The 24,873-nt window shown below is 44.4% G+C and overlaps 1 protein-coding gene across 6 annotated transcripts; it reads right to left on the bottom strand.

Moving 5' to 3' along the window:
- Positions 1–13,602: 13,602 nt before the first annotated feature.
- On the bottom strand, positions 13,603–22,446 carry RNF6 (ring finger protein 6). 6 transcript variants are annotated; one of them, XM_057399587.1, is made up of 4 exons: positions 22,320–22,446; positions 18,324–18,536; positions 17,653–17,760; positions 13,603–16,467 (listed from the first exon to the last, which is right to left on the bottom strand). In XM_057399587.1, the coding sequence occupies exons 2-4, from the start codon at positions 18,514–18,516 to the stop codon at positions 14,732–14,734; spliced, it is 2,037 nt and encodes a 678-aa protein (XP_057255570.1). In that variant the 5' UTR covers positions 18,517–18,536; positions 22,320–22,446; the 3' UTR covers positions 13,603–14,731. The 6 variants fall into 6 exon arrangements, with proteins under 6 accessions (XP_057255570.1, XP_057255573.1, XP_057255572.1 ...); XM_057399590.1 differs by having other exon boundaries at positions 18,324–18,531; positions 22,320–22,340; XM_057399589.1 differs by lacking the exon at positions 22,320–22,446 and adding an exon at positions 21,438–21,642.
- Between the last annotated feature and the right edge of the window lie 2,427 nt (positions 22,447–24,873).

Below are 24,873 nucleotides of genomic sequence, written 5' to 3'. Positions count from 1 at the left end.
GGCTGCGGGGGCGGGCGGGGCGCTGAGCCCCCGCCGGATCGGCTCCGCGCCGGGGCCGCAGGTGCGCTGCTGCCGAGGTGCTGCGGCCTCCTGCCCCCCTGCCCTGCGCGCAGGAGTAACCCCTCCGTGCGCGGCGGCTGCCTCTTCGTGCCTGTCGGGCGCGGCACCGCGGCTCGCTCCGCAGTCCCCCCGCCGGCCCCACGCACCGAGGGACACGGGGTGCGGCCCCGGGTGCCTATCGGGCTCCTCCGCTAACGCCCCCAGGGACGAGGAGCGGTGCAGAGCCGTCTCCTCACAGTCCCTGAGGAAACAGGGGCTTCCCGGGGGACAGAGTGATCGACCTGGCCCTGCCCGGCGTTGTTACCCCGTTCTGTAGATTATGAACGGACTCGCTCTGGTTCTCACGTCTCTGCAGCCATCTGCACCTCAGCTAAGCGCTACTCCTCTGGTAACACGGCCTCTCACAACTCGGTGTACCCAGCATGAGTCATTCCCTAAGGTACGATGAAGTCAGAGCCTGGTTTTTAGGGTTTTGGTTTTTTGAGGTGTCTGTCTGAAACTAGTCTTTTACTGCTATTTTAGGCACATAAAGCCCCTGCCGAGATCAGGATCCCTAACTGTTCCTTCCAATTACAAGAGCACCTTTCATCATGTGGCATGCTGCCAGCCTCTTCACAAAAGATACTGTTCCTTCACAACTTAAAATACCCAGTACATCAAGGATAAAAAAAAAATAAATGGAGGAAATCGATCAATAAGCCACTTAACTCTTACAGTGCATCGCCTTTCTGTGCGAAATGGTTGCAACTGTGAGAACTTACCTACCAAGGACCGGCAAAGAAGGAATGAAATTGGAGGGGGGGTGGTGGAAATAACTAAAGAGAAGCCTCACGATCCTTACAGATGTTGGTCTCAATTAGGCATAGCTAGCAGTGGTTGCCACATCTTAAAGGGTTTTCTTTGAGCTTTGAGGTAGGATGGTTTAAATGAGACAGAAGCTCCCACAGGATGATTTATCGAGTTTTGGGAAGACCTACTGCATAAGAAATGGTCCCCAGTACATTCAAGGTTTGTGAAAAATGGCCCTAAATCTGTATCTAAACCACTCTACCATATGGAGTTGGCTAGCATACACGATGGAGAATTCAGGTGCTATTTCAAAGATCATAAATAGTGCTAAACCACTGAATCTCGCTGCGCTTTGATGTCCTCACATATAATATGGAAACTGATATTTTCCTGCTACAATTTCACAAGAAGTCTCAAATAGAAACTGTGTTAACAAATCACTTTGCACTTCATAAATGCAGAGTAATATAGAACTGCAGCATTTTACACTGATTTCATCAAGTGCATCATAGTCCACATGCAGATGTTTGCTTTGGGACAGGACTGCTGCAGACATACTTCTTAGCGGTTTACTCTTGTGGATTTTACCACTCAGGGAGAAGGCTGGCCTTTTATGAATCCCTAAGGGCAATCCTGAATTCTGGCGTTCCTGTATGCCTTTCCCATTTTAAGCCCAATGTCGTGGAAGTGGTTATTTTCATGAGCATGATTTTCCCCAGCAGCTTACCCTTTTGCCTCTGCACAAATGATTTTCTGTTGTGGTCAGGTTTTTTTGCAGCAGTAGGAATTGCCTGGAGAACAGAGAATGTGTTGTTAGCTAGTAGACAAATGAAAGTGAAGTTCACTTTGGATTCAAACTGTTAGATCAAAGTCAAGGAAGGTGCTCCAAAAAAAGGACCAAAAATGAATGGCAGCTCATGGTTTCATGTTTACTTTTTCTTTAGAAATTAACCCTCAGGTGACCTGTGTTTACAGCTAGAAGTGTTGTTGACTGTGAGCCACCAGCCCTATCAGCCTGAAAACCCAAGTAGCAGCTAAATGCACTTGTTCCTTCTCATGTGCTGGATTGGCTTTCACCTCTGCAGTCTCAGTGTTCTCAAAGACTGCCCCAGCCAACACACCATCTGGCTTGCATCTATGCAGAGCTATTTAGTCATGTAAACTTGACTACTTAAGCTCCTCAAAGAGATTTAATTACCCAACCCATACTTACCTCAACAAGCCTGAGATATAGACCTGTGGAAGGCAGATCCCTAAGCATTAGCGACCAGTGATGCTTAGTGGCATTGAAGAAAGAATTGTCCGAGGAAACTGAGTGAGCAGGATGCTCTCAGTAACTGAAAAAGAACCTGAGTCCTGCTCAGCAGGCTTAGGAGTCAGGCCTGCAGGAAAGCTAAGTGTGCAGTCTGGAAGTGACCGTGAGTTGTTGTGTTTCTGAAAGCTCACATTCATTAGTAACCAGCTGATGGGTAGCGTATTAGTCCTGCGTTTTGTAGAAAAGAAACAACTTGTTCAGCTGTGCAGGACTCACCTTTGTCATTTTGTTATGCAACTCCTGTCTTTGTCACAGCACTGATGTGCACTAAATTGTGTATTATCAGACCATGAGTCATGGCAGTATGATTCCCTGGGGTCTGTCATAATGGCTCCATGGTTTGAATGATGTACCAAAAAACAGGAGTTAGTAGTTTTCAAATTATGATGTGCTCAGTTTTCTAGTATTTATAGCAGTGTACTTTCAAAGAGCTCAGTGTGCATAATAATTACTTCAATGTAATAAATAAAGCAAAGGCAGGAAGAATGGTCCTGTGGTTAACGTGCCAGGCTGAGAGACAGGATATCTTTATTCTATTTCTGACTGCCAGATACCGTCTGGGACTGTGGGGAGACTGATAAGCCCAAATTTCTAAGAGATGCATCCTTTGCTCCAATTACTAATGATATGCACAGAATTTGGTTCTAAAAAAAAAAAAAAAGAAACACATCTTAGAATTTATTATTAGTACAGTGGAAAACTTAATAGCCAAATCAATTGAAGGGCTATCAGGTGAGAAGTAATTATTACACAAAAATAAAGAAAACAAAGAAAGAAAGTAAAGAATGCTACCACAAAAGAATATCAGAAATAATAATGCCGTTAATTATTCTGTAGACAGACTCTTCCTCTCTGTTCTTTTTCTCTCTTTTTGGTGGTGCGCTCACCCTTCTGGCACCCCTCGGGACCTAGGGTTGGCAAATGCTGGCCTTCCTCAAGCAATGAGTGTTGGGGCTGCAGCTGGGCACTCGTGTCTTCTCAGTAAGTTCTCTGCTGTTTTCAACAATTACACCTTGCTCTTTCTTCATTTGTCTATGGCTCCATCTTACATGCAATTTTATTATATATGATGCTATTTATTTATGTTACATACTTGTTCTTTGTGTTATTCCCAAACCAGCTTTGCTCAGTTCCCAGGCCTGCTATAGCAGACTACTGGTTCTTTATAGCCCTGAGTTGTCCACTGCCAAGGCTGTGCCTTTTTTTTATAATCCTATGCCTCCTCTAGAGTGTCCAGTGTCCCCACTTTCAGGGGACTCTGCTGTCATACCAGGCCTGTATTCCTCCACACTACATCACGTTAGTTATAAATATCTCATTCTACACAGTATAATTTCTTGCCACTCTCCATATGAAAGCTACAGTCGTGCCATACAAAGTTAAGCAAAAGTAAAAGAGTTAGACGTAACCACCTACTCATTAGAGATACTGCTGTTACAGCTAAAGAAAGTAAAAAGAAAGCCAAGGACAGGTCAAGAAAAATTCAGACAAAAAGGTCCTGAGACCTTGCAAAGTCAGTACAGAACCTGTGGCCTCCTACCAGCAATGGTATTATTGGGCTACAGGACTAGAGCCATCCCATGCAAATTCTGCTTGTCTAACTCCACTTGTCTTAAAATAATCCACAACAGACTGTCTCAGTCTTAAACCAACTTAAACTGTGGTGCTTTTCCTTTGTTTACATGCATAAGATCAAGCCAGCACGATGAAAATTATATGCTGAGATAACCTGGGAGGTATCTGTCACTCGACTTGCTGTTTCCAGATTCGTAGAAGCAGCTACTTCCAGATCCAGAAGTGTGCTTAGCATCACTCAAGAAACTATATGAAATCCTTTATGGATCTTCTTTGCAAAGATGCTGTATCTCTATAGACTGATATGTGACGTGACTGTTAATAGATGCATGGCCCACCTGTAACCTCTTAAAGTACCCCATACACTCCTGTACTTTCTGTGCAGAAGGGGCTTCACTCAACAATACACTCTCTTTCAGTTAGCCATAGCCCACAGATTTAACCTGAAGGTGGAGAAAAACTGTGATGAATTGCATATGCATTGGGTGAACGGGAGAGGAGTGGTAGGGTGGAGGAAGGGCAAACCATTACCTGCAGTGTAATGATGGGAAAAAAGGTCAAAGTTTTGGAGATGTAGGCATCTTCATTTTTCAAGTTCCATTCAAAGCTCATTCAAAGCTATACAGTTCTTTCCTCTTATTTCTGGTGGAAATTTTCCTGGTGCTAATTATTTCCGAAGTGGAAAATAATCATCACCAGGCACATCAAGGTTTTCCAGATGACTTTTGAATAATGGCACATGTAAATAAAATTATAGTGAGCAGAATAATCACATTGGTGTGCTGGAAAATGAAATTGGTGCTCATTTTGTAGCAGGAGGTGATTTGTGATTTTCCTGAAAAATACTGAAAAAAAATTAAAAAGATGGAGCCTTTTCTATGTTAACACTAACAAAACCACTGAAACTAAACAAAGAAAAATAATGTATTATTTTCCTAGCATGATCAAGAGTAGGTACTGGTCTAGTGGAAGGTGTCCCTGCCCATAGCAGGGGGGTTGGAACTCGGGTATCTCTAAGATCCTTTCTAACCCGAGCCAGTCTGTGAGTCTGAATCTACGTCTCTGGGAACCCAGACACGCAGAGACAGGGCCGCGCTGCCTGTGCCCTGGGGAGCGCCTTGCTGCGCTCCAGCACCTCGGAGAGCTCCCGCCGGCGGCCGGGGACAGCTCCCTCCGAGGCCGGCAGGGAAGGCCCGAGCTGCGCCGGGATTTGCCGCTGGTCCGGCAGGGCTTTGCCACCGGCAGGTGCCGAGCGGTTCCCGCTGCGCTGCGCGCTAAGGGCCCGGGGAACAGCCTGAATCACAGAGTCATGGAACTGTTTGGGTTGGAAGGGACCTTCAAAGGTCATCTAGTCCAACCCCCCCTGCCACGGGCAGGGACACTTTCCACTAGATCAGGTGGCTCAGAACCACATCAGCCTGACCTTGAATGCCTCCAGGGATGGTGCATCCACCACCTCTCTGGGCAACCTGTGCCAGTGTTTCACCACCTTCATTGTAAAAAATTTCTTTCTCACATCCAGCTTGAATCTCCCATCTTTTAGTTTAAAACCATCACCCTCATCCTATTGCAACAGGCCCTGCTAAAAAGTCTCTCCCAATCTTTGTTATAAGCCCCCTTTATATACTGAAAGGCCGCAATAAAGTCTTCCCAGAGCCTTCATTTCTCCAGGCTGAACAAGGGCAGGTCTCCCAACCTTTCCTCATAGGAGAGGTGTTCCATCCCTCTGATAATTTTTGTGACCTTTCCCTGGACCCTCTCCAAGAGATCCATATCTTTTTCCTGTGCTAAGGACTCCAGAGCTGGATGCAGTACTCCAGATGGGGTCTCACCAGAACAGAGTAGAGGGACAGAATCACCTCCCTCAACCTGCTGTCCATGTTCCTCTGGATGCAGGCCAAGACACAATTGGCTTTCTGGGCTGCAAGTGCGCCTTGCTCATGTCCAATCTTTCATCCACCAGCACCCCAAGTCCTGTGCCAGTACAATTTCAGTCACTTAATTTTGCAGTTGGCTTTGCTTATTTTTATTTTAAATTTAGGTTTATTCCAGCATTAACATTCTGTTTCGGTGCTGTCCATCACATCAGCACTCCCTGCACAGTGCTGTGCAAAGTGCCCAAGCACCTTTGCCCCATCCCCGCCTCCCAGTGGCAGCGCACCGCGAAAAGGAGAAGCCGTTTTTTCCCCACGTATTTGTTTCTTGCCCCCTCTGTTAGCAGAACCTGTGTCTCGGAGGTGGAAGCAGCCGCTTTGCGGGGTCACCTTCTGGGACAGGTCCGTGCTGCGGGCTGGAGGCACGGCCGAGCCAGCTCTCGCTCCTTGTTGCCTGGCGCCCTCTCCTGCCTGGCGGCACCGCTTCATCCCGGCAGCGGGCGGCTGTGTCTGACTTGAGCAGGTCCCGTGCGCTGGGCACCGTCCCGGCCGCTCCCTCGAGCAGTCCGTGTCATTCAGCTCGTTCTGCCTCCCCCACTTCTACCGCCATAGAAGTCAGAGGGAATCACATCACCGTGTTTCTGGGGGTTTGGGTGTTTCAAATTGCGTTAGTCTCACGGCTTGCTTCTTATAGTGAGCTGGAAAGCTTGATCCATGTAATGGCCCAAAGCACAGTATGAATGCAGAAGCATAAAGTGAATTAAGTGACTGAAATCAGCAGGGAGGCCACAGTCATCGTTTGAGATTCATGTACAAGGAAAAAAATAGTAATTAAAAATAGAGCCTGAGGACTTGGAGATGTCTTAAAAAAAAAAAATAAAGGACTGAGTATTGTGTGCAGTTCTGGTGTCCTCAACATAAAAAGGACACGGAACTGTTGGAACAGGTCCAGAGGAGGGCCACGAGGATGATCAGGGGACTGGAGCACCTCCCATATGAAGATAGGCTGAGAAAGTTGGGGCTGTTCAGCCTGGAGAAGAGAAGGCTGCATGGAGACCTCATAGCAGCCTTCCAGTGTCTGAAGGGGGCCTATAGGGATCCTGGGGAGGGACTCTTCATTAGAGACTGTAGTGATAGGACAAGGGTTAACGGGTTAAAACTTCAACAGGGGAAGTTTAGATTGGATATAAGGAGGAAATTCTTTCCTGTTAGGGTGGTGAGGCACTGGAATGGGTTGCCCAGGGAGGTTGTGAATGCTCCATCCCTGGCAGTGTTCAAGGCCAGGTTGGACGAGGCCTTGGGTGGCATGGTTTAGTGTGAGGTGTCCCTGCCTATGGCAGGGGGGTTGGAACTAATGATCTTAAGGTCCTTTCCAACCCTAATTATTCTATGATTCTGTGAATTTTAGAAACCTTTTGCTGAAGTAACCCCAAACTTGGATTTTTACTTCAGTCCCATAGCGAACACATAATGTCAAGAAAACAAACTAAGCAAATGGAATTTAACTATCTGAATAGGAAAAAGGTCTTGGCTGTCATAGCAGGATAGCTCCCAGCTGTAGTGTCTGCACCATGATAAAGGAGCCCAGCACAAGGTGCTGAATCCAGACATGCAATAATTCTAACTTAATCATTGCACTGTGATGATTATGTTTTTTTCCTTATGAATAAAAGCTTTTCCCATACAGAATTGTGTATGTATGTGTGTGTGTGTGTGTACACAAAGACATAACCTACGTGCTAGGCAAGGACTATTATGATTCTTTACTCTCTGCATGCAAATTACTGTATGCATACCCAAGTGAATGGCTACACATATGTGGAGTAACTAAACACTAACTCATACACATATAGGCATTTCCTCTTCTTTAAGTGTTCATATGTACACTGTTAACATTGAATGAATGCAATTAACTGCATTGCAAAATAGGTTTAATATCAGTAAAAGGAATAGTACCGGCAACCAAAGTGCTCTGTTCATGCATCACTCACTCAGATAAGGGAAAGACCTCTGTATTAAAATAGCAGCAGAGTGTGCTGTCCTGAGCACGCGTGCTTGAAGGTAAAGGGATGAGCCATTATTAATGTAGCTCAAACCTGTGTGAACTGCAGAAATAGCTCACAGGCTGGATAAGGTATGTCAAATGTTCAGCACAGTAGAACCAGTGTTGTATAAGGAAATCCATTAGAATGGAAGTGGCCGAGATGAAGGCTAAAGGTGAGACAGAAAGGTGCAAGACAAAAATTCAAGTGCTTTTCCTAGAAGTAAAGTAAGTGATATACTGTATCTGTCCCACTTCTCTCAGGACACGAACTCCAGCTGTGGGTTATAATAAATGCTCAAAATGATAGAACAAAGTGATCCCACACACCCGATTATAGCTATTAAACCTGTAGAAGAAGACCAAAGCTGTGTTTGTTTCGTTGTGTGTATGTTTCACTTTTGCATTTCAGACAATTTACATTACACTAGGGATAAATTTAGTGGTGGGATAAACACCTTCTGGAGTAAGTGCGAATGCCAAGGAGCAACTTGCACTGAGCTGGTGTTTGGTGACCTGGCTCAGATCTCAGACTATGCAAAGTCCAGTGTGAGCTCAGGGACAGAAAGGAAATGGGAGACATTTTGCTGTGAGGTACCTTGTGCCTGCAAAGGGTGGGCTCACCCCCTTCCCCTGTAACCGGGAGCAGGCTACGGGAAAGCTGCAGGATTCTGGGCAGTACTTGCCTGGTGTTGATGGTTTCTGTGTTGCCCTGGGTTAAGCTCAGTCAGCAACTAAGAACCACGCAGCCCACTTGCTCACCCCACCTTTTCCCTCCTCCTGGGCAGGATGGGGAGGAGGTTGCCCAGAGAAGCTGTGGCTGCCCCATCCTTGGCAGTGTTCAAGGCCAGGTTGGACAGGGCTTGGAGCAACCTGGTCTAGTGGAAGGTGCCCCTGCCTGTGGCAAGGGGGTTGGAACTGGATGAGCTTTAAGGTCCCTTCCAACACAAACCAGTCTGTGATTCTATGAAATATGTCACAGACCTGTTGAAACACAAAACCAGTGTGATGTCCTTGTATTAGTTTTGGAGCTATTTGGGACACTGTGTTCAATAAATCCTGACAGGGAGATGATGAAAACTATGAGTGATGCTCCCATTATCCCAAATCTCTCCCCATTTCTAGACACGTACATGATTGACACAAACTTTTCTGTAGTACCAGAGGAAACAGTCTGTTCCTAAGATGAAAGAATAAAAAAAAACCCTGGAAACCGTTGCAGTTGTACAAAAAGACCTAATGAATATGAAAGGAAAAGGAAATTAGAGTCTGAGGAATGGGGTGAAATTAAAACACTTCTGCCTAGTTTGCAGTTAGTTGGTAACACAGGAATCCATTTCAACATCATATATTATTAAAGAAAGACAATTAGAGTGGCATACAAGCTCTAATACCAGCTAGGAAGTCATCACACATACAAAAAATGGAAAATCCTATTAATTCAGTCTGATCATTCTCTGTATCTTTTCAGGGCCCCTGTCCAATCCAGCACTCTGGGTCATTTTCCACATTAAAGGCTCTGGGTTAGTGCTGCAGGCTGAATTTAATATTTCAGTTGAAATAAATTGCTGTTTTTAAAACTTCTGACCACATTTTTCATTTATTTCCCTAGAAATAAATTAATTTTCATAATGTCGCCAATAAAAGTCCTTTAACATGTCCCTTCTTCCAGAGATACAGCCAGCCTGGTGCCAGCACCAGCAGCTGCGCACCCTGGCGATGACCAATAGAGAATGTCTACTGGTGATCAACCAAAGGTGACTTAGAAGATATTTCCTCTAGGTTGAGGATATTACACTGTTCATCTTAAACATGTCTTTTTAGTTTTCTTCCATGCCATACAATTATGTTTATGTAAGCTATATCCTATTAAACACGTAAATAGGACACAGTCAGATGGAGAAATAGATTATTAAAAACAAATAAAGGAAGAAAAAGAAAGTAAGATAGATGAGAAGTAAAATTTCTAAGTGCAAAATAGATACTTGTCTCATAAAAGTATGGAGAAAACTGCCATGAACAATAACCAAAGTGAAGTAACTCACTAAGTAGATACTTCCTTTAATAGGTTGGGAATAGGATTCTTTTAATAAGATAGGAATTTAGAAGTATGGAGTGAGTCCAAGGCATAATAAAATACAAGAAAATATTTGCTATCAGCTCAGTAAGTGAACTTGACCACTTGGTGCTCCGAGAGAGGCCACGTCTGCAGGGAGAGATACCAGTGGCATGGAGGCTCTAGGATGCCAACCTCAGGTGCCACAGGCAACCTTCACTCTCACGTTTCCCAGCTTTGTACTCAACTTCACAACTGCAGTGACATCTTGTTTCTGCACACTCAGATGTCTTTTCCCTTATGCTATGCACCAGTGGTCTGACGTAGAAGAGGTTCATTACCCCAACCTAAGAGCACTCTATTCTCTTGACTGCCATTAACTGTAAGGCTTCATGTCTCTTATACCCTGTAAATATCAAACATTACTTCTTTCATGTAGTCTCTTGTAAGATCTTCCATATATTTTAACCTTTACAATGAGATGACTCAACAAGGCAGACTTGCTCCACGCAAGGCTGCAACCTGACAAGTTTGCTTCCTCAGAAGGGATCATTGTCCCTTTGGCTACAGAGGCACCTGTCTGTGCAGCTGATGAAACTGTTCTTCCACCCCTGCACTGCCATAGCTCCCACTGCTCCTGCCAGCAAGTGCTGTTTCATTTTGGACTGGTAGCACCCAAGCTGTCTGCTCAACAAATCAAATACTATCACATGCCAAGATGTATCCACCTTCTCCTGTTGTAATCACGCTGACACCGGGTTCAGTGAACACATGGCACCATGGTGAGCGTCACAGACATCACCTGCCCATCAGTGAGTCTGTAAGGACCTGCTGGGGCCTGGCTACAGCCCACACTGCTGCTGTGATCCTACTGTAACCTGTGCTTGCTGGGGAAAGCCACCATAAAAACATCCATCTGTACTGTGCCTTCTGTTGTGTGAACTCTGGGTACTAGAGGCTCGAGCTGAACAGACGATAAATCCCAAAAGCTTCTTGCAGCCAGGGCAGGTTCTGGCTCTTCCAGATCAGGGAGGACTGTGAATTGCCCCATCTGGCCATTTACTCGGCTGCAATTAGAGGGCATTCAACCAGATGTTCAGGTGTTCAGTATCTCCCAAGTCTGAACTGCAACCAGGCACTAATGTTGCATTGGCAAGAGATGGATAAGGCCCAAGAGCTGGACCAGCTAGCTGGCCAACTCGGCTCAATACCTGGTGCTAGCTTCTCTGACCCTTCCATTCACCTCTCTGCCTATGCTCTTAGGACCCATGCAATAGTACATGAGGGGACATGCATATCTAGTTGCTCTTTATTTCAGCAGAAGCCTCCAGGAGTCTCCCAAGAGCATCTCAACGCACTTCTGCAGTGTCAGCCTGCCCTCATCTCACACTCCCACTGGCTCTACACCTCAGCTTGGGCCTCAAGGCTGCTGAAGATAATCCCTTTACGCCCCTACCCAATACTTCCTGTGACCTGCTTCCAGCTGCCTTATAAGCTCCACTGTGTCACCGCTTCCTCATTGCCCCCGGTTTCTCATTATCTTCTTGCCTTACAATCACATGAACAGGGTGGAGAGTTTGATGCCATGGCGACCTTCTCTGCATGCCTGGGAACAGCCAGAACTCAGCACCACAAATGCATGGTAACACAAACTTGCCAGTATACATTTTTAAAGCAGTGAGACCTAACTTTCACCTTAACTGACAGGCAGGAATGTCACAGATGACCAAATCATCCCATGCATTTTAAAACACAAGCCTGAGAAGTGCAGAATGAGTCCAGCAGGTGAATCTCTCATGCAACGTCTGATGCTGGAACATCTGATGCAAGAGAAGTGTGTGAACCTGCCAACACGTATACGTTTCAGCTTCCAAATCAACACAACAAATACAGGAGAGCCCAAGTTTATCTGTGAGGTTTCTTGTAGAGAGTACGGTGTTGAGACCAAGATGCGTTCCTGTGACACAGAAACCTGGCTGGTAAGCACCAGCTCCCCTTGCCAAGCCACAGTCAGGAGCAGGTGAACATGTTGATGAAGTTGAGCTCAGCAAGGGCAACAGGTACAGTTCCACAGGAGCTGAAGTGTTACTTCGAGAAGGGAGAAAAATGTGCTTAGTGGGAGCTGTTAGAACAAGCCAAGAACTTCACTGTGGGAAAGCTCCTAACCGGGAGCTGAAAGTCAACCGAGTTAAACGAAAATGCCCGTGAGAAGATGTAGATTACGCTGCAGTGTCAAGAAGAGGAAAGAACACAGTGAATTATTGGGTCATCTGCATCTTAGTAAAAGGTAACTGTGAAGATTTACAAGGCGGGGGAGAGAAGAAGGACAGAACAAACTTGTGTCAATCCGCAATCTGAACACTAGGATTTGCTACTCTTTTTGTGGGAACAGACTGACCAAGGCCCAGCCGCAAATACTGAGATCTCCAAACTCTAATAACTGGAATTTTCAGAACCCCATTTTGGATAGTATAGGAAATGTTGAACTTCATTCTAAGTAACAAATGGGATTCAAAGACTTTTGTATCCAATTATCTGTTTTTTGGTCATCTGTACTTTTAATACATTTGTTTACAAAATGTCCCAGGAATACAGGTAACAGAAGCAAATACCAAATGGAACCACTGCGATTTAATTGGTCCTGTTAACACAATTTCTGGGGAAAGCTGAGGAACAAATCACACGTCCCTCCAATGGAGGGCAAATACTTGTCAATTCCCACACAGCAGGACAGGAATGTAGCCTTGAAGACTTGATGTTCCTTATCCAATGGCCTATGATTTCTATGGAATTCTCTCACTGTCCTTTTGGATATTCCCCCTCAGCAGGTAAGTTACAAGTACCCTGTCACACAGGATCTTGTCTTGAACCATGTGAAATTGTGCTCTTACAGTTGGTTACACAGCAAAATCCCATGTGAATAGAAGGCATGGGGAATCAATCGCCCTTCATCTCCCTTGCATTAGACTGGCAGCTGAGCAGGATTCCAAGTAGTTAGTTAAAAGATGCAGTACAAATAAAAATCCCCTATAGTAAGGATTTAAGTTAAAATTGACCTTGACAGAACAATGCTGCAAGGCAGCAGTGAGCCAAAAGCCAGTTTCTCGAAGTGTGCCACTGAATGAGAAAGCTTTCAAATACAAAGGAAAACCATCAGGAGAAAGGAAGTAGCAGAAGGCACCCATGTATTTAGATAACGTTAACATCAGAGGCTAACAGAAGTAACAGAAAATATAATGTAAAAAACCCAAGCCAGGTCTGATAACCACATTTTAATCTCACCACTCTAATACACCTAAGGAGGCACTCAAGAAAGGTGTCAATGATTTCTGCAATAATTAGCAGTCCAAATCACATCAGAAGAGATCTTAATCATACCCTTAAACTCATCTACATCTTGCAAGAGAATTTCTTAGAACTACCTTTAGGAATAAAAAGAAGCACTTCTGTGGAACTTCTAACACAAGTTCCTCAACTTGCAGACATCCAATAGCTTCACACAGGATTTTATTATTTGCCTTCAAGGGTGCCACAAGCAGACGTTTTAACACAAGCACAGGCCACCTATAGGCAGGGAAAGCCAGTAGGACTTTTCCACTTCAGGTATTCTTTCTGCTGCTTGCAATATACACACTGTATAGTTCTGCCTTTCTCCAAGGCACACTGCTCAGAAGAGGAGCTTTGGAACACCCAGATTACTTTCAGAAGCCCCAAGAGTGCTTTGCCTTGCGTTTTTACCTACCATAACAGAAAACACACAACGTGGAAGCACACATACACAACCGGGGAAAAAAGAAGAAAGAATAAAAACTGAGGCCAAACATCAAGAATGATAAAATTCTCTTACCCATTTAGAGCATAAGGCTCAACAGTAATTCACACAAAGCCTCAATTATTTACTTCGCAACTTTATTTCTTTATAAGTTATTGGTATAAAGATTAATATCTAATTACACAGTAAACTGGGGACTTTAAGGGAAGCTTATTGTCTTTTTTAGTGTCTTTTGCCATTTGGTCCTCTGACATGTTTTAAGAGGACAACTATTATATGTGTACCTTAAATTCCTGTACAAAACCACTTCAAGCCTTTGTTTTGTTTTTCTGAGTAGGATGTACAAATCATGCATATTGTGGACAATATCATGGTCGAGGAAATATTTCCTTCCTTAAACTAAGGCAGTTAAAACCCCATTAATATCAATTGAGTCATTTGGAAGAGTAAAAAGGCTTCCTCGGTGCTCATTTATTCTTTGAGCAAGTATCATGTTCAGTAAGACACACCTTGAATTATCGTTGCTTTGACTGCTGTCTGCATTGAAAAGACAGAGATTGTCAAAGACAGCATTTACCTATGTACATTTCATAATGTCACTAACCCATCCGCTTTTGCATATGAACTCATCAACATTAAGCATTGTGTAAAACCACATGCAAAAATTGCCATATTATTTTTTTTTAAATTAGAACCAAATTGGCAAGGTTTTGGAAAGGATATTTCAACGTTAAAAAAAATATAGTCTATTCAAATGAGCACTTCAAGTAACTTAAATATCTTTAGCAAACATGTCCAGCAAGAAACTCTCTGTAAAAGAAATTGTTCTTAGAACAAAAAGCTAATGAATGGCTATTTAGACACTAATTTTTCAACACAGTGGTGGGTCTGTGTGAAACAATTTGTAATCTAAATAAAGTGAGTCCCTTACGCTGTTAAAAAAACATACATTAAGCAGGACTGATTAACTATTGCATTTCTGTATTTACAAAAGTGCTTAGCATAACAAAATTACCTAAAAAAATATAAACTTTACCAGTATCATTTGGTTCTATGTGTACTCCTAGATCTGCATTTGGAGAAAAATAGTATTTACATTGCTAGATTTAGACAAGTTTCCTATTCTTTTTAAAGAAACTTAACAAAACTCCCCACACAAATGGACCCCTATGTAAGTCAACTCATTCCACCTGGCTCATCACAAATAGAGCAGAAGCAAATCCTTGAGTACTGAGCAGTACAAGTCATTCTAACCGTTGTCTGTGGCACTAGACCCCAACACAGGCTGCCGACAGATTGGGCAAGTGGAGTTTTCAGAAAGCCAGCGATCAATACAATGAATATGAAACTCATGCATACAAGGTAACTGCCTTAGCTTATTCCCTGTTACATACTCATTAATGCAAACACTACATGTTTTACTTATTTCATTTTCAGTGTGAATATCCCCATAGTTTCGTGTGGAAAGATTGTCAATCTGCTCTTTGGTTAAACCTCTTAAACGATCATCATCATCTTCTTCGTTCAGCAAGAAGAAGTGGGCAAGCCGGAGTATGGGCAGCGTTCCATTTTCCACCAGGTTGTTTGCATCCTGGGACTGCCTGTTATCTTGGGTTTCATTATTGTGACCATAGCGTTGAGTATCATCACTCTGTCCATTTGCTCCCCTGCTGCCTTCTACTGTGCGCCCATTTCTAGGTGAAACCTCACTTGAATCACTGCTATTGTTTGCTGAACTTGAGTTGCTCTGCTCTGAATGTACATCCGGTAAGTGATGACCACCTCTTTGCACTTCTGAGTTAGATTCTGTTTCCATTAATGAACTCAGTTCTCCAAAGCCTGTCATAATTTGTCTAAGGATTGATCGCAGAGCCACTGAGGAAGGCTCACCGAGCCCCGTTTCCGAGATCCGTCGGAGAGGTATCCGTATAGTGCTAACATAGGTGCGAATACCCGCACGTTCTGATCGTGAGATCGTGCGCCGAAATCCCCCGCTGTCACTTTCAAAGGTAACTGTGTTTTCTGCCATTCCTACTCTAGAACGAGTTCTACTGGCAATACTGTCCCGATCTCGGTTTTCTCCAGGACGAATTCTTCTCACCTGAAGATCTAATGTAATTGTTGGATGCCTTCTAACAGCAGCTACTGGCCTACTAGATTCCTCCTCTTCCAAAGTTATTCCCAAGGATGGGGCTACGCTGGAAAGCTGAGGAGTCTGACTATTACCTCTTGCTGGTTCTTCGGCAGGCTGTGAAGAAGACTGAGCTGTTTGTCTTCTGCTTCTGCTGGCTTGGTGTGCATTTCTATCCTGCCTCTGCCCATGTTCCTCAGAACGAGCAGTATCACTTTGCCTTTGCAATGGAGAGCGGCTTCGACTACTTAAAGTAGACCTCAGCCGCAGAATTTCTAGTCTTTGGTTTGCACTCATCCGAACATTAGTTCTAGCTCTACCCCTTGTGACTCCTGCAGATGTACCTCTTCCTGGTGTTTCTCTTCGTTCACCAGCAGCTGCAGAATTACTAGGTGTAGTATTTGATTGGGAAAGGCCTGCCAACTCTCTTGTTCTACTCCTGAGCCTCCCTGAGACTGGATCAGAGACTGCTTCAGAGCTTTGTGCCACAGAGCTTCTTACAGACCTGGTCCTTGAAGTGCTTGAAGCCTCACTGTTTGCCTCTCTTGTGGTCCTGCTCCTTGTTCGTGTGGGTATTGGGCTGACAGGTCTTTGATATCTTCTTTCCAAATACATTCTGCTAGTATCTATACCCATATAGGCCTCACCAGCAGTTTCAAAACTGTTATGATCATGATTTATGTTGATTTCAAGACTAAATCGAAACTCCCCACTGTTTGGATTTGTTCGACTCACAGCTCTCCAGGTCTGGTTCCCACTCTGACCACTGCGAGTGGCATTGCCTGTGCGACGAAATGTGTTCAGCCATTCAAGCAGAGAGTCACCATTTGAGTTTTCTCCAAGAACATCAGAATCTGAGAAAAACAAAGAACGGCAAATATTCATACAACTGTGTGGTCGGCACACTACAATGCGCTCCAAATTCTCTATGCTTGCTGGGCCCCAACTTCAGAAACAATACAGGAGCAGGACAACTACCTTGCCACGCTAGCATCACTTTGCTGAAAACATGCTCTATGTAAAAATGTCAGCAAAACTCATCAGTTCAAACTAGAACTTTTGTCTTGCCAGCAGATAACACAGAGAAATGAATGCACCCAAATGGCCTCTTCTGGCAACAGAAAATTAGTTGTATTTGTCCAATATCCGTCTCTAGCTTAAACTATCAATTTGAAGGCATTCTGGTCAATTAATTTCAATAAAGCAAGGAAGATTATGACAGATTTTGTCTTCTTACTGAAAATATTATAAAAAAAGTTGTTTTCTATAAGCAGCGGAATAAATGATGCACGGTCTTGACAGATTTCCTCCTTTTGTGCATATACAGTCTTTTCCTACAACACCCACAGATCTGTTCCCAAATCTCTTCCAACTACAAGCTCAAGAACAGCTAAAATTGTGGTTAGTGCTACCTGTGTGTATAGAATAAGTCAACAGTGATGATCACAGTGAAGGTTTTCCCTTGATGGGATCAGATTAAGGTCTCTGTCTTCCGCCATGTCCCTGCTTTCATGAAACCTGCAAGGACTTTGGTATCTTTACTTCAGAGTTGCCTATTGCTCTCCTAAATCTGACTAGAATTGGCCAAATGATTAAGCCAACATGGCTGGGGAAGTGAAGACAGACAGTGCACATAACACAAGCCATTAAAACAAACAGGAATGAAACAACAACAAAACAGTGGAGAAACCAAATGTTTGCCAATTAACTTCTTCTCTAATACATGATAAAACCTCTTAAGAATTAGAATAAATTATTTTTCTGCTACTAAGTTTACTAGCAAGGGGAAACAGGAAAAGAGGAGAAAATAATTTGTGGTGGACATGAATCAGATTTCATTAAGTGTTTCAAGTTTGTTTTCATGTCATTAGGAAATCTCTCTTACTTTTTAGAATAATCCAGAGAGGTACAATGAGAAAATAAAACTCAAAATAGCTGCTACTGAAATCCATCAGTATTTTTACAAAATACCTGTACAGAACAGTAGCTGGGTATCACATACTACGTATATCTAATATATATGAATTAAGAATGTTTACCTCCAACAGTTCTACCTTCACCTTCTCTGTTATCCATATCACTCTGTGATGCCAGACGCTCCTTAGCTCCCTCCAAGCGCTGCTGCAATTCTTCTGCTGTTATTTCCCCTGAAATAGTTTACATTTTGACAATGCTATTAGATATTATTATTGGCTTAACGCAGCTGTGCAGAAATAACAGTAATTTCTACCTTGAACAAAAATCTTCAGGAACAAGGTAAAATTAATGAAAACAAAAAGAAAACAGCACTAGTGTGAGACTGTAACGCAGTTACACAGAGGAAGCAGGTACTGGGGTGGAAGTAAAAAAGATGCTGAGTGTGTATCAAGAGCATGCCAACTTTCAGTAACAACTCAGAGGCCTCCAAAATTGTCACATACCAGCAGATACACTTTAGTGTACCAGATGTTAATTATTTGTGTTTGGATTATTACCTTTATACAGAGACGTTGCATTTGAAAGAGTTATATTTTTATCCCAGCTTTAGTATGTGTTTAAGCGGTTCATTTTTACTGAGTGTCATTAATTTTGAATGGAAATGGAGGGGCGGTTTCCTTTCTACAAAGCCACTGAAGGCAAGCTACTGAAGTCATACAACCACATGCAGTGCCTGACAGCAGTAGGGTTACTTCCCATTACATGTTTTCGACTGAAGGTACCCATGCCTTACCAGGAGTGCCAAGCAGGTTGCGGTCTCTCATTAACCTGTAGTCTTCCTCATTGAGTTCATTAATGAACTGGTAATAGGCCTCCTCCCTACTGAGGCGCTCCAGCTGCCGCTGCCTCTCATCTTCTCCATGACGATGCTCCTGTGAAGATGCCTGCTCATTGCCATTTCCTGCGCGGTGCCGAGAGCGATCCATAATGATAATGCCAGGCTGTCCTGAACAAAACCAGGAGGTTAGACAGCAAAGTAATTACAGTAAGTATTTACCTAATTTACAGTAAAATGTTCCCAGCATTTCCAATGAAATTAGTTTATTAATAGCTAAAGATGACTGGGGTGAAGCTCCATGCTATTTGCCAAGTCAACAGTGTAGTTTATTATACCATTATATTTGCTTCTAGCTTGCTGAAAAATAGAGAGATGTCCCCTTTGCTCACTGAAAGCCCATACCAGTTGGTACAGCAACTTTAAAATAAAAAAAAAGACAGATTTTTTACTTTTTTTTTTTGCTAAATAAGGATATTTTAGAAATTTAAAGGAATAACATAAAATCTGTTTTCCTTCTCCCAAGTAAAATACAACAGAAGGGTGGAGTATTTTAAAAGCGAAAATGTCACTGAAAACATCATTCTCAAATAACTGGACTGTAATTACCCACCACAGACTTCTGACGACCACAACTATTGCCATCTTCCACTTGGAACATTTAGGCATTTACTCATACGCAGGTAAGACTACATTAGTATCTCTGTCAGCACTACCCCTCACAGAGCATGAAGCCTACAGACTCCTTTTTTGGGGGAACTGACTCTTTCAACATTCTTACGTCACTTGTTTATTTTCATTGCACTCTGTAATCCAAGGATTAGCTAGCAAAGGGATACCTATCTCCAGAAAACTGGTGTAAAAGAGAAAGGGCTATACTTCACCCATAGTTCTTCCTCACTTTCCAAATACTGGGACAACCCTATTAGAAGGTATTAATAACCTTCCAGTGTCAGAAAGAGGCATCATCTTTGTTCATTTTTGTGCCATTTGCACCTCTCCGAGGTTAGGACTCAATTCTGGGCCTATCAGCTCTCAGACCACTCCCCAACTTTTCTGTTTCCTAAACAAAACCTGTTATTCAATGTTCAATGTGAAAGAAGAAAAAGCAAAGCATCACCCTTTCAATGGGGTTTCCTGCTTAACAAAACCCATCTGTAACGCCTGCTGAGTTGAAACCTGACAAAGAGAGGTCACTTCTTTAAAGAGGAGATGACCAGGCCAGAAAAAAAGAACATAACAACCAACCAAAAAAACCCCAAACCAACCAAAATGCCAACCATATGGCACCATTCCGCCTGTGTATGGAGAGGAAATTATTGGATAAGTACTTTCGTTTGGGGGGGGGGGGTGTGCAATTCACAAACAGATCAAAGTCACCTCAAGTATGAATTATGGCAAAACACAGCACAGCATTCTCAGCACACTCCTGATCAGTAATTAAATCTTGACAGGAAAGGTCATGAGACAACAAACAGATCAACCAACTATTAGACATACATTCAATAAAGAACAAACCTTTATCAATGCTGCCAACAGATATGAAGAACCACAAAACATATTTGCCAACAGCAGAAGCTGGCATACATTTAATATACCTCTCACGTTCTTTGTGGGATCCATTCTGATGCATCCTTGGTCTTCTCATTTTCCACCCTGTACACTATTTCTCCCCACCCCAGGTAACTGCAGTTCTAAACACCTCTTCCCAATCAACTCATCTGCCTCCAAGGTCCAATACTGCATTTTGATTTAATACTTCCCTCCCAGCTCTTTAATTCACTTAACCTAAACCCAATCTGAGTATGCAGATTTGCATACCTTCAAGATGTTTTCTGTTCCTATAATACTTGTGGGGGTTTGAAATTTAGTGTTGCCCTCATGGCTCAGCCTTGCAAGCTGTAGGTAATTCCTGACTTCCACAAGAACTACGTTCAAATCAGGTCACTTCTCAGATCACATTTCTAAACACAGATTTCTCAGCCAGCTCTTTGCCCTACTACCCTGCTTTCCTCAAAAGAAATGCAGTTGTGTCCCCCTCCCCAAACACAGAGCACTATTATCACCCTGATGACTCTGGTCACTTGACTACTATCATGAAAATGTCCAACCCACACTGCACTGAAGATTAAAGTGCCTCTATTCTAAATGACTTACAACTTGACACAGGTAAAGCAGGGAGGAGAAAGAGAACAGATAAAATTCATTTAGTTTCACATAAGGTTGCTACTTGGATGAAAGCCTTAAAACAACTCGTGTGTTACTGTCTGCCTGACAATGACAATGGTAAGTTAACAGACTTGCTGGGTACGTCACTATGCCACTGCACAGAAAAAAAAGTGACATGTAAATTCCTAACATGAAGAGTCCATCACATGCAGTTCCCCCTCAATCACAATTTAAACTCCTGTTCAAAAGAGAGGTTCTTTGGTTTTCATTTCTCATCCACAGAAAGTCTGGAAATGTCTTCTTCAGATCTTGTGGGTGGTAGAAAAAAATTGCTCGTTTGTTGACAACTGTACAGTAGGATGATTAGTCACACTCTTTAAATGACTCACTCAGAAGCAGTAAGAAGCGTGAAGTGTTCAGTTTTCCCATCTGTTTAACATAACTGCACGATGACAACTACTATCCATATTTATCAAATGCCATCAAAACTAAGTATTTTGGCACTTAGAATGTTTCAGGGTAGTGAAAGTTGAAAGATATTAACTGCATCAAATTGAAGTACTTTGGCACATAAAGCACTTGAGGGTATTGAAAAGCTGATGGGTATTAACTACCAAGATGTAAAGACCTGAAATTGAAATCCAGTTATGACTCAGGATTGCCCTTCTTTTGCAAAGCAACAGGGGTCACATGCCAATTTATCTACATTTTTCAAGAATTTTCAACCAAAACTAACTCCTTTAGCTCTTAATTCACAGTTACTCTGGCCCATTCTTGAAGATTTACATTGATTTTTATCCATGTGATGTATATATATACACACCTTCGGCTTTTATGCTTTGGCTTCGTTCCACGAATTACTACCCCCAATTCAATTAAGTACTCGAACTGAAAAACTACCACCTGACTGCAAGCAAGATGACTACAGTTTGGACGAGGAAGGCTCCCCGCGCGCCAGGGCTGTTTAGCATTTCTGTCACATGCAGCCTCCAACCAAGATGATCTCACCGAAATAAATAAATAAATAACCCAGACCCAGAGAACCCCCAGAGCCTGGGGAAGAGGGGAGGAGGGGGAAGGAGTCACGTACAAATGCAAAACCAAACGGTCGTTATCAAAGAGCCCGCCGGACACCCACAGCGCCCCAACCCCACGGAGCCGCCCGCCCGCCCGCCCCCCCTCGGCCCTCCCCAAGGCCAGCAGCCGGACCTACAGCTCCCAGCCGCGAACCGAGCTCACGCTCGGTGGCGCAAGGCTTCGGGCCGAGCTCCGCGCCGCGGAGGGGGGCCGGGTGCTGCGGGGTGCGCGGGGGGCAGCGAGCCCCGGTCCGGCCTGGCCGCCCTCAACTGCGCCTGTTGCCAGCTGCCGGGGGAGCGGAGGGTAACGGAGCGACTGACACCGCTCCCGTCCAATCAGCTGGCCAGCCGGCAGCCAGCGACCAATCACAGCAGGGCAGGGCAGGGCAGCCCATGTCCTCCCGCTTCTCCTCCCCGGGCTCCCCGGTCGCGCCCCGCCACTAACCGCCACCGGCCGGATCGACTCGCTCCAGCGTTGCCAGCGCCCCCGCCTGCCCCGCGCGGCATCACCCGCGGCGACAGAGCAGGGTGGGGACCATGCCACCGCCTGCGCTGGGCGAAGGGGTGTCTGCCGAGAGCGCAGCCGGGGACACCCGAGAGCCCATCCCTGCCTGCTGACCGCGGCGCGGCCCGGCCCCGCTCCGCTCCGCGCTCCCCGCCCTCCCCTCCCGGCAGGAGCGCCCGCCGCCTACACCGGAACGGCACCGACCCCTGCGTGCGAGCGGCGCGCTCCAGCCCCGATTGCGGTCCGGGCGGCTGCCGGCAACCGCCAGCGCAGGTTCCGAGCGCGCGGCACGGCCCCGCCGCGAGCACCGCCCCTCCCGCGCATGCGCGCTGCGGCGGGGCGGGGCGAGGGGGTCAACGGTCGCGGGTCGCGCAGGCCCAGGCCCAGGCGCAGGGATGTCTGAGCGAGCTTGGTGCTGTGAGGAGCATGGAGGCTGCCGGCGGTCCGCGGTTCTCTGCAGCCACAGCTCGGGCTCATCCTGCCCGGCGGAAGCCGCCACCCTCGGCTGCTCCTGCCGCGGGCTGCTCGCCAGTGTCCGCTCTCGCTGTACGCACTCTCCCGGTGTATGTTCTCACTAAGGGTTTGGTTTGTTTCGCCTAACCTGCCATTCTCCACATCCGTTCTTTCTGTCAAACGCGGAATGGGAGTCGTTTCAGGCCCGGCATTGTGTCAGCAAGCTCCTTGTTGGGCAGAACTCGCATGGCTATGCCCGCCCTGGTGGGGGCCAGCTTCGACTCTAAAGGTAAATAACACTACAGAGAGGGTTCCACAGTTCATTGCTTCTCAGCTACAGAAGCTCAATATCTTTAACCTCATAACATTAGTGACCAATGCTGTGTTTTACCAAATGAGCATAAGGTTTCAGTTACTCATTTGGTACTTTATAATGAATGATATAAGGAATAAAATTTTCCACAGTGAGAACAATCACATGCACGGGAATAATCTCCCCAGGGAAGTGGTGGATTCACCAAAATTGGACACTTGCTATTCAGCTGGACAGGGTGCTGGAACATTGTGTCTAGACTGTGTTTTTGCCAATAAAGGTTGGACAAGATGATCCTTGAGGTCCTTTCCAACCTGGTGTTCTGTGATTCCATTTTCTAAAACAAACTGTTGGTTGCTCAGAGCCACCAGCAAAACTTGTGTTTCAAGCTGTGATTTTAGTCATTTCAATTTGCAGAGCTAAGTTTTTCACACTCGATGCAAACCCTTCTGCATATTTCACACATGCCACTTGCTGATCACATTCACAAACTTTCTTCTGTAAGTTGCTCTGCAGATGGAGTCAACACGTGGCAGAAGCTAACAGGCTGTGACAGAGGAGTGCGTTCCACATAAACTATTGGAATCAGCAAAACACGATGATTTAATGAGAAGGATGCTTTAACTATGTAAAAGCACCTTATCCCTAGAATATCCAAACTGCTCATATTGTGTTCAAACATGCTTGCAGACATAAACAAAGTCTGGGTGATCTTTATGCAACTGGTCTTCTTGCAAAGGCAAACCCTCACTAATGAGTGAAGTCGTATGAAGAGCTCAGGACCAGTGTCCACTAAGGTACCTCCACTCTCCACCTCAGCTATGCTCCCGAAGATTGCTCTGTTCTGGCTGAGAAAAAGAGTTTATACAAGTGTTACATTCAGGTTCCATTATAGTTTACACTCCTTTTGTGCTGGGATGTGGCTTCCATGAGACAAATTGCCAGCTGGGATGCATAATTAGCACTGGGGCCACACCAGGGACTACTTCCTGCTCATTGTATTCAGAAAATGGAAGCCTCATCATATTCATGTTCCTTGCCACAGTATGAATAATTAGCATTGTATTATGATTTTGTTTGCCTGGAGTAATAAAAATACGTCCTTCCTGAAGATCAATTTTACTTTCACAATAAAGGTCATAGTATATAAAGTAGTTCCTGGATCCTTTAAAATATCAGTTTCTTCCCACAATTATTTTTGTGCTCTCTTTGAAATCTTTTCCTGTCGTAGTCTGGTTTTAGTAATCATTATTCCACAACCAAACACACTGTCTTCTCTGGTAGCAAGCCCACATATGGGCTGCTCACCCAGAAGAAGGACATGTTGTAGATAGATAAATAAACCCATATTTCTATACTGAAACCATACTGAATTAGTTTATTTTCCACTGACCTGTCTTCCAATGTAGAATTTTGCATTCATGTCCTGTTCATACTGATGTATCACAACAATATAACTATGTGTAAGATTTATGCTGTGTTGTTAATACAAAATGCCATAGTAGATCTTTCCTGGAATATTATTATTGCTTTCAACGGGAAAATACTATCTTTGGAACTATAAGGACTCTGGGGAGTCCTTAGAGCAGCCTTACAGTACCTAAAGGCAGCTTACAAGTAAGCTGGAGAGGGACTTTTTACAAGGACATGTAGAGATAGGACAAGGTGAATGGCTTTAAACTGAAAGAGGAGAGATTTAGGTTAGATATTAGGAAGAAGTTCTTTACTGTGAGGATGGTGAGGCATTGGAACAGGCTGTCTGGAGAAGCTGTGGCTGCCCCATCCCTGTCAGTGTTCAAGACCAGGTTAGACAGAGCCTGGAGCAACCTGGTCTAGTTGAAGGTGTCCCTGCCCATGGCAGGGGGTTGGAACGACATGATCATTAAGGTCCCTTGCAACCCAAACCATTCTATGATTCTGTAATAAAAACAGCCTATGGAGGGCAGCAAACCTCAGGGAATTACAAAGTTCTGTAATAGAAATTCTGTAAAT

Source organism: Pezoporus wallicus, unplaced genomic scaffold (assembly GCF_028554395.1).
Source record: "Pezoporus wallicus isolate ANWC-B61680 ecotype Strahan unplaced genomic scaffold, APGP_CSIRO_Pwel_v1 scaffold_6446, whole genome shotgun sequence".
In the NCBI taxonomy this organism is placed as follows: Eukaryota; Metazoa; Chordata; class Aves; order Psittaciformes; family Psittacidae; genus Pezoporus; species Pezoporus wallicus.
Note: the sequence above shows the minus strand (reverse complement) of the source record. Positions and strands in the feature narration are given on the sequence as shown.

What these genes read in the sequence shown, in the direction of transcription:
- RNF6 (XM_057399585.1), bottom strand. Translation starts at nt 19,988, where the DNA reads ATGGATCCCACAAAGAACGTGAGAG. An exon ending in CAACCTGCTTGGCACTCCTG is followed by an intron (nt 17,761 to 18,323) that starts GTAAGGCATGGG and finishes AAACTATTTCAG; the next exon opens with GGGAAATAACAGCAGAAGAA. An exon ending in TGAAGGTAGAACTGTTGGAG is followed by an intron (nt 16,468 to 17,652) that starts GTAAACATTCTT and finishes TGTTTTTCTCAG; the next exon opens with ATTCTGATGTTCTTGGAGAA.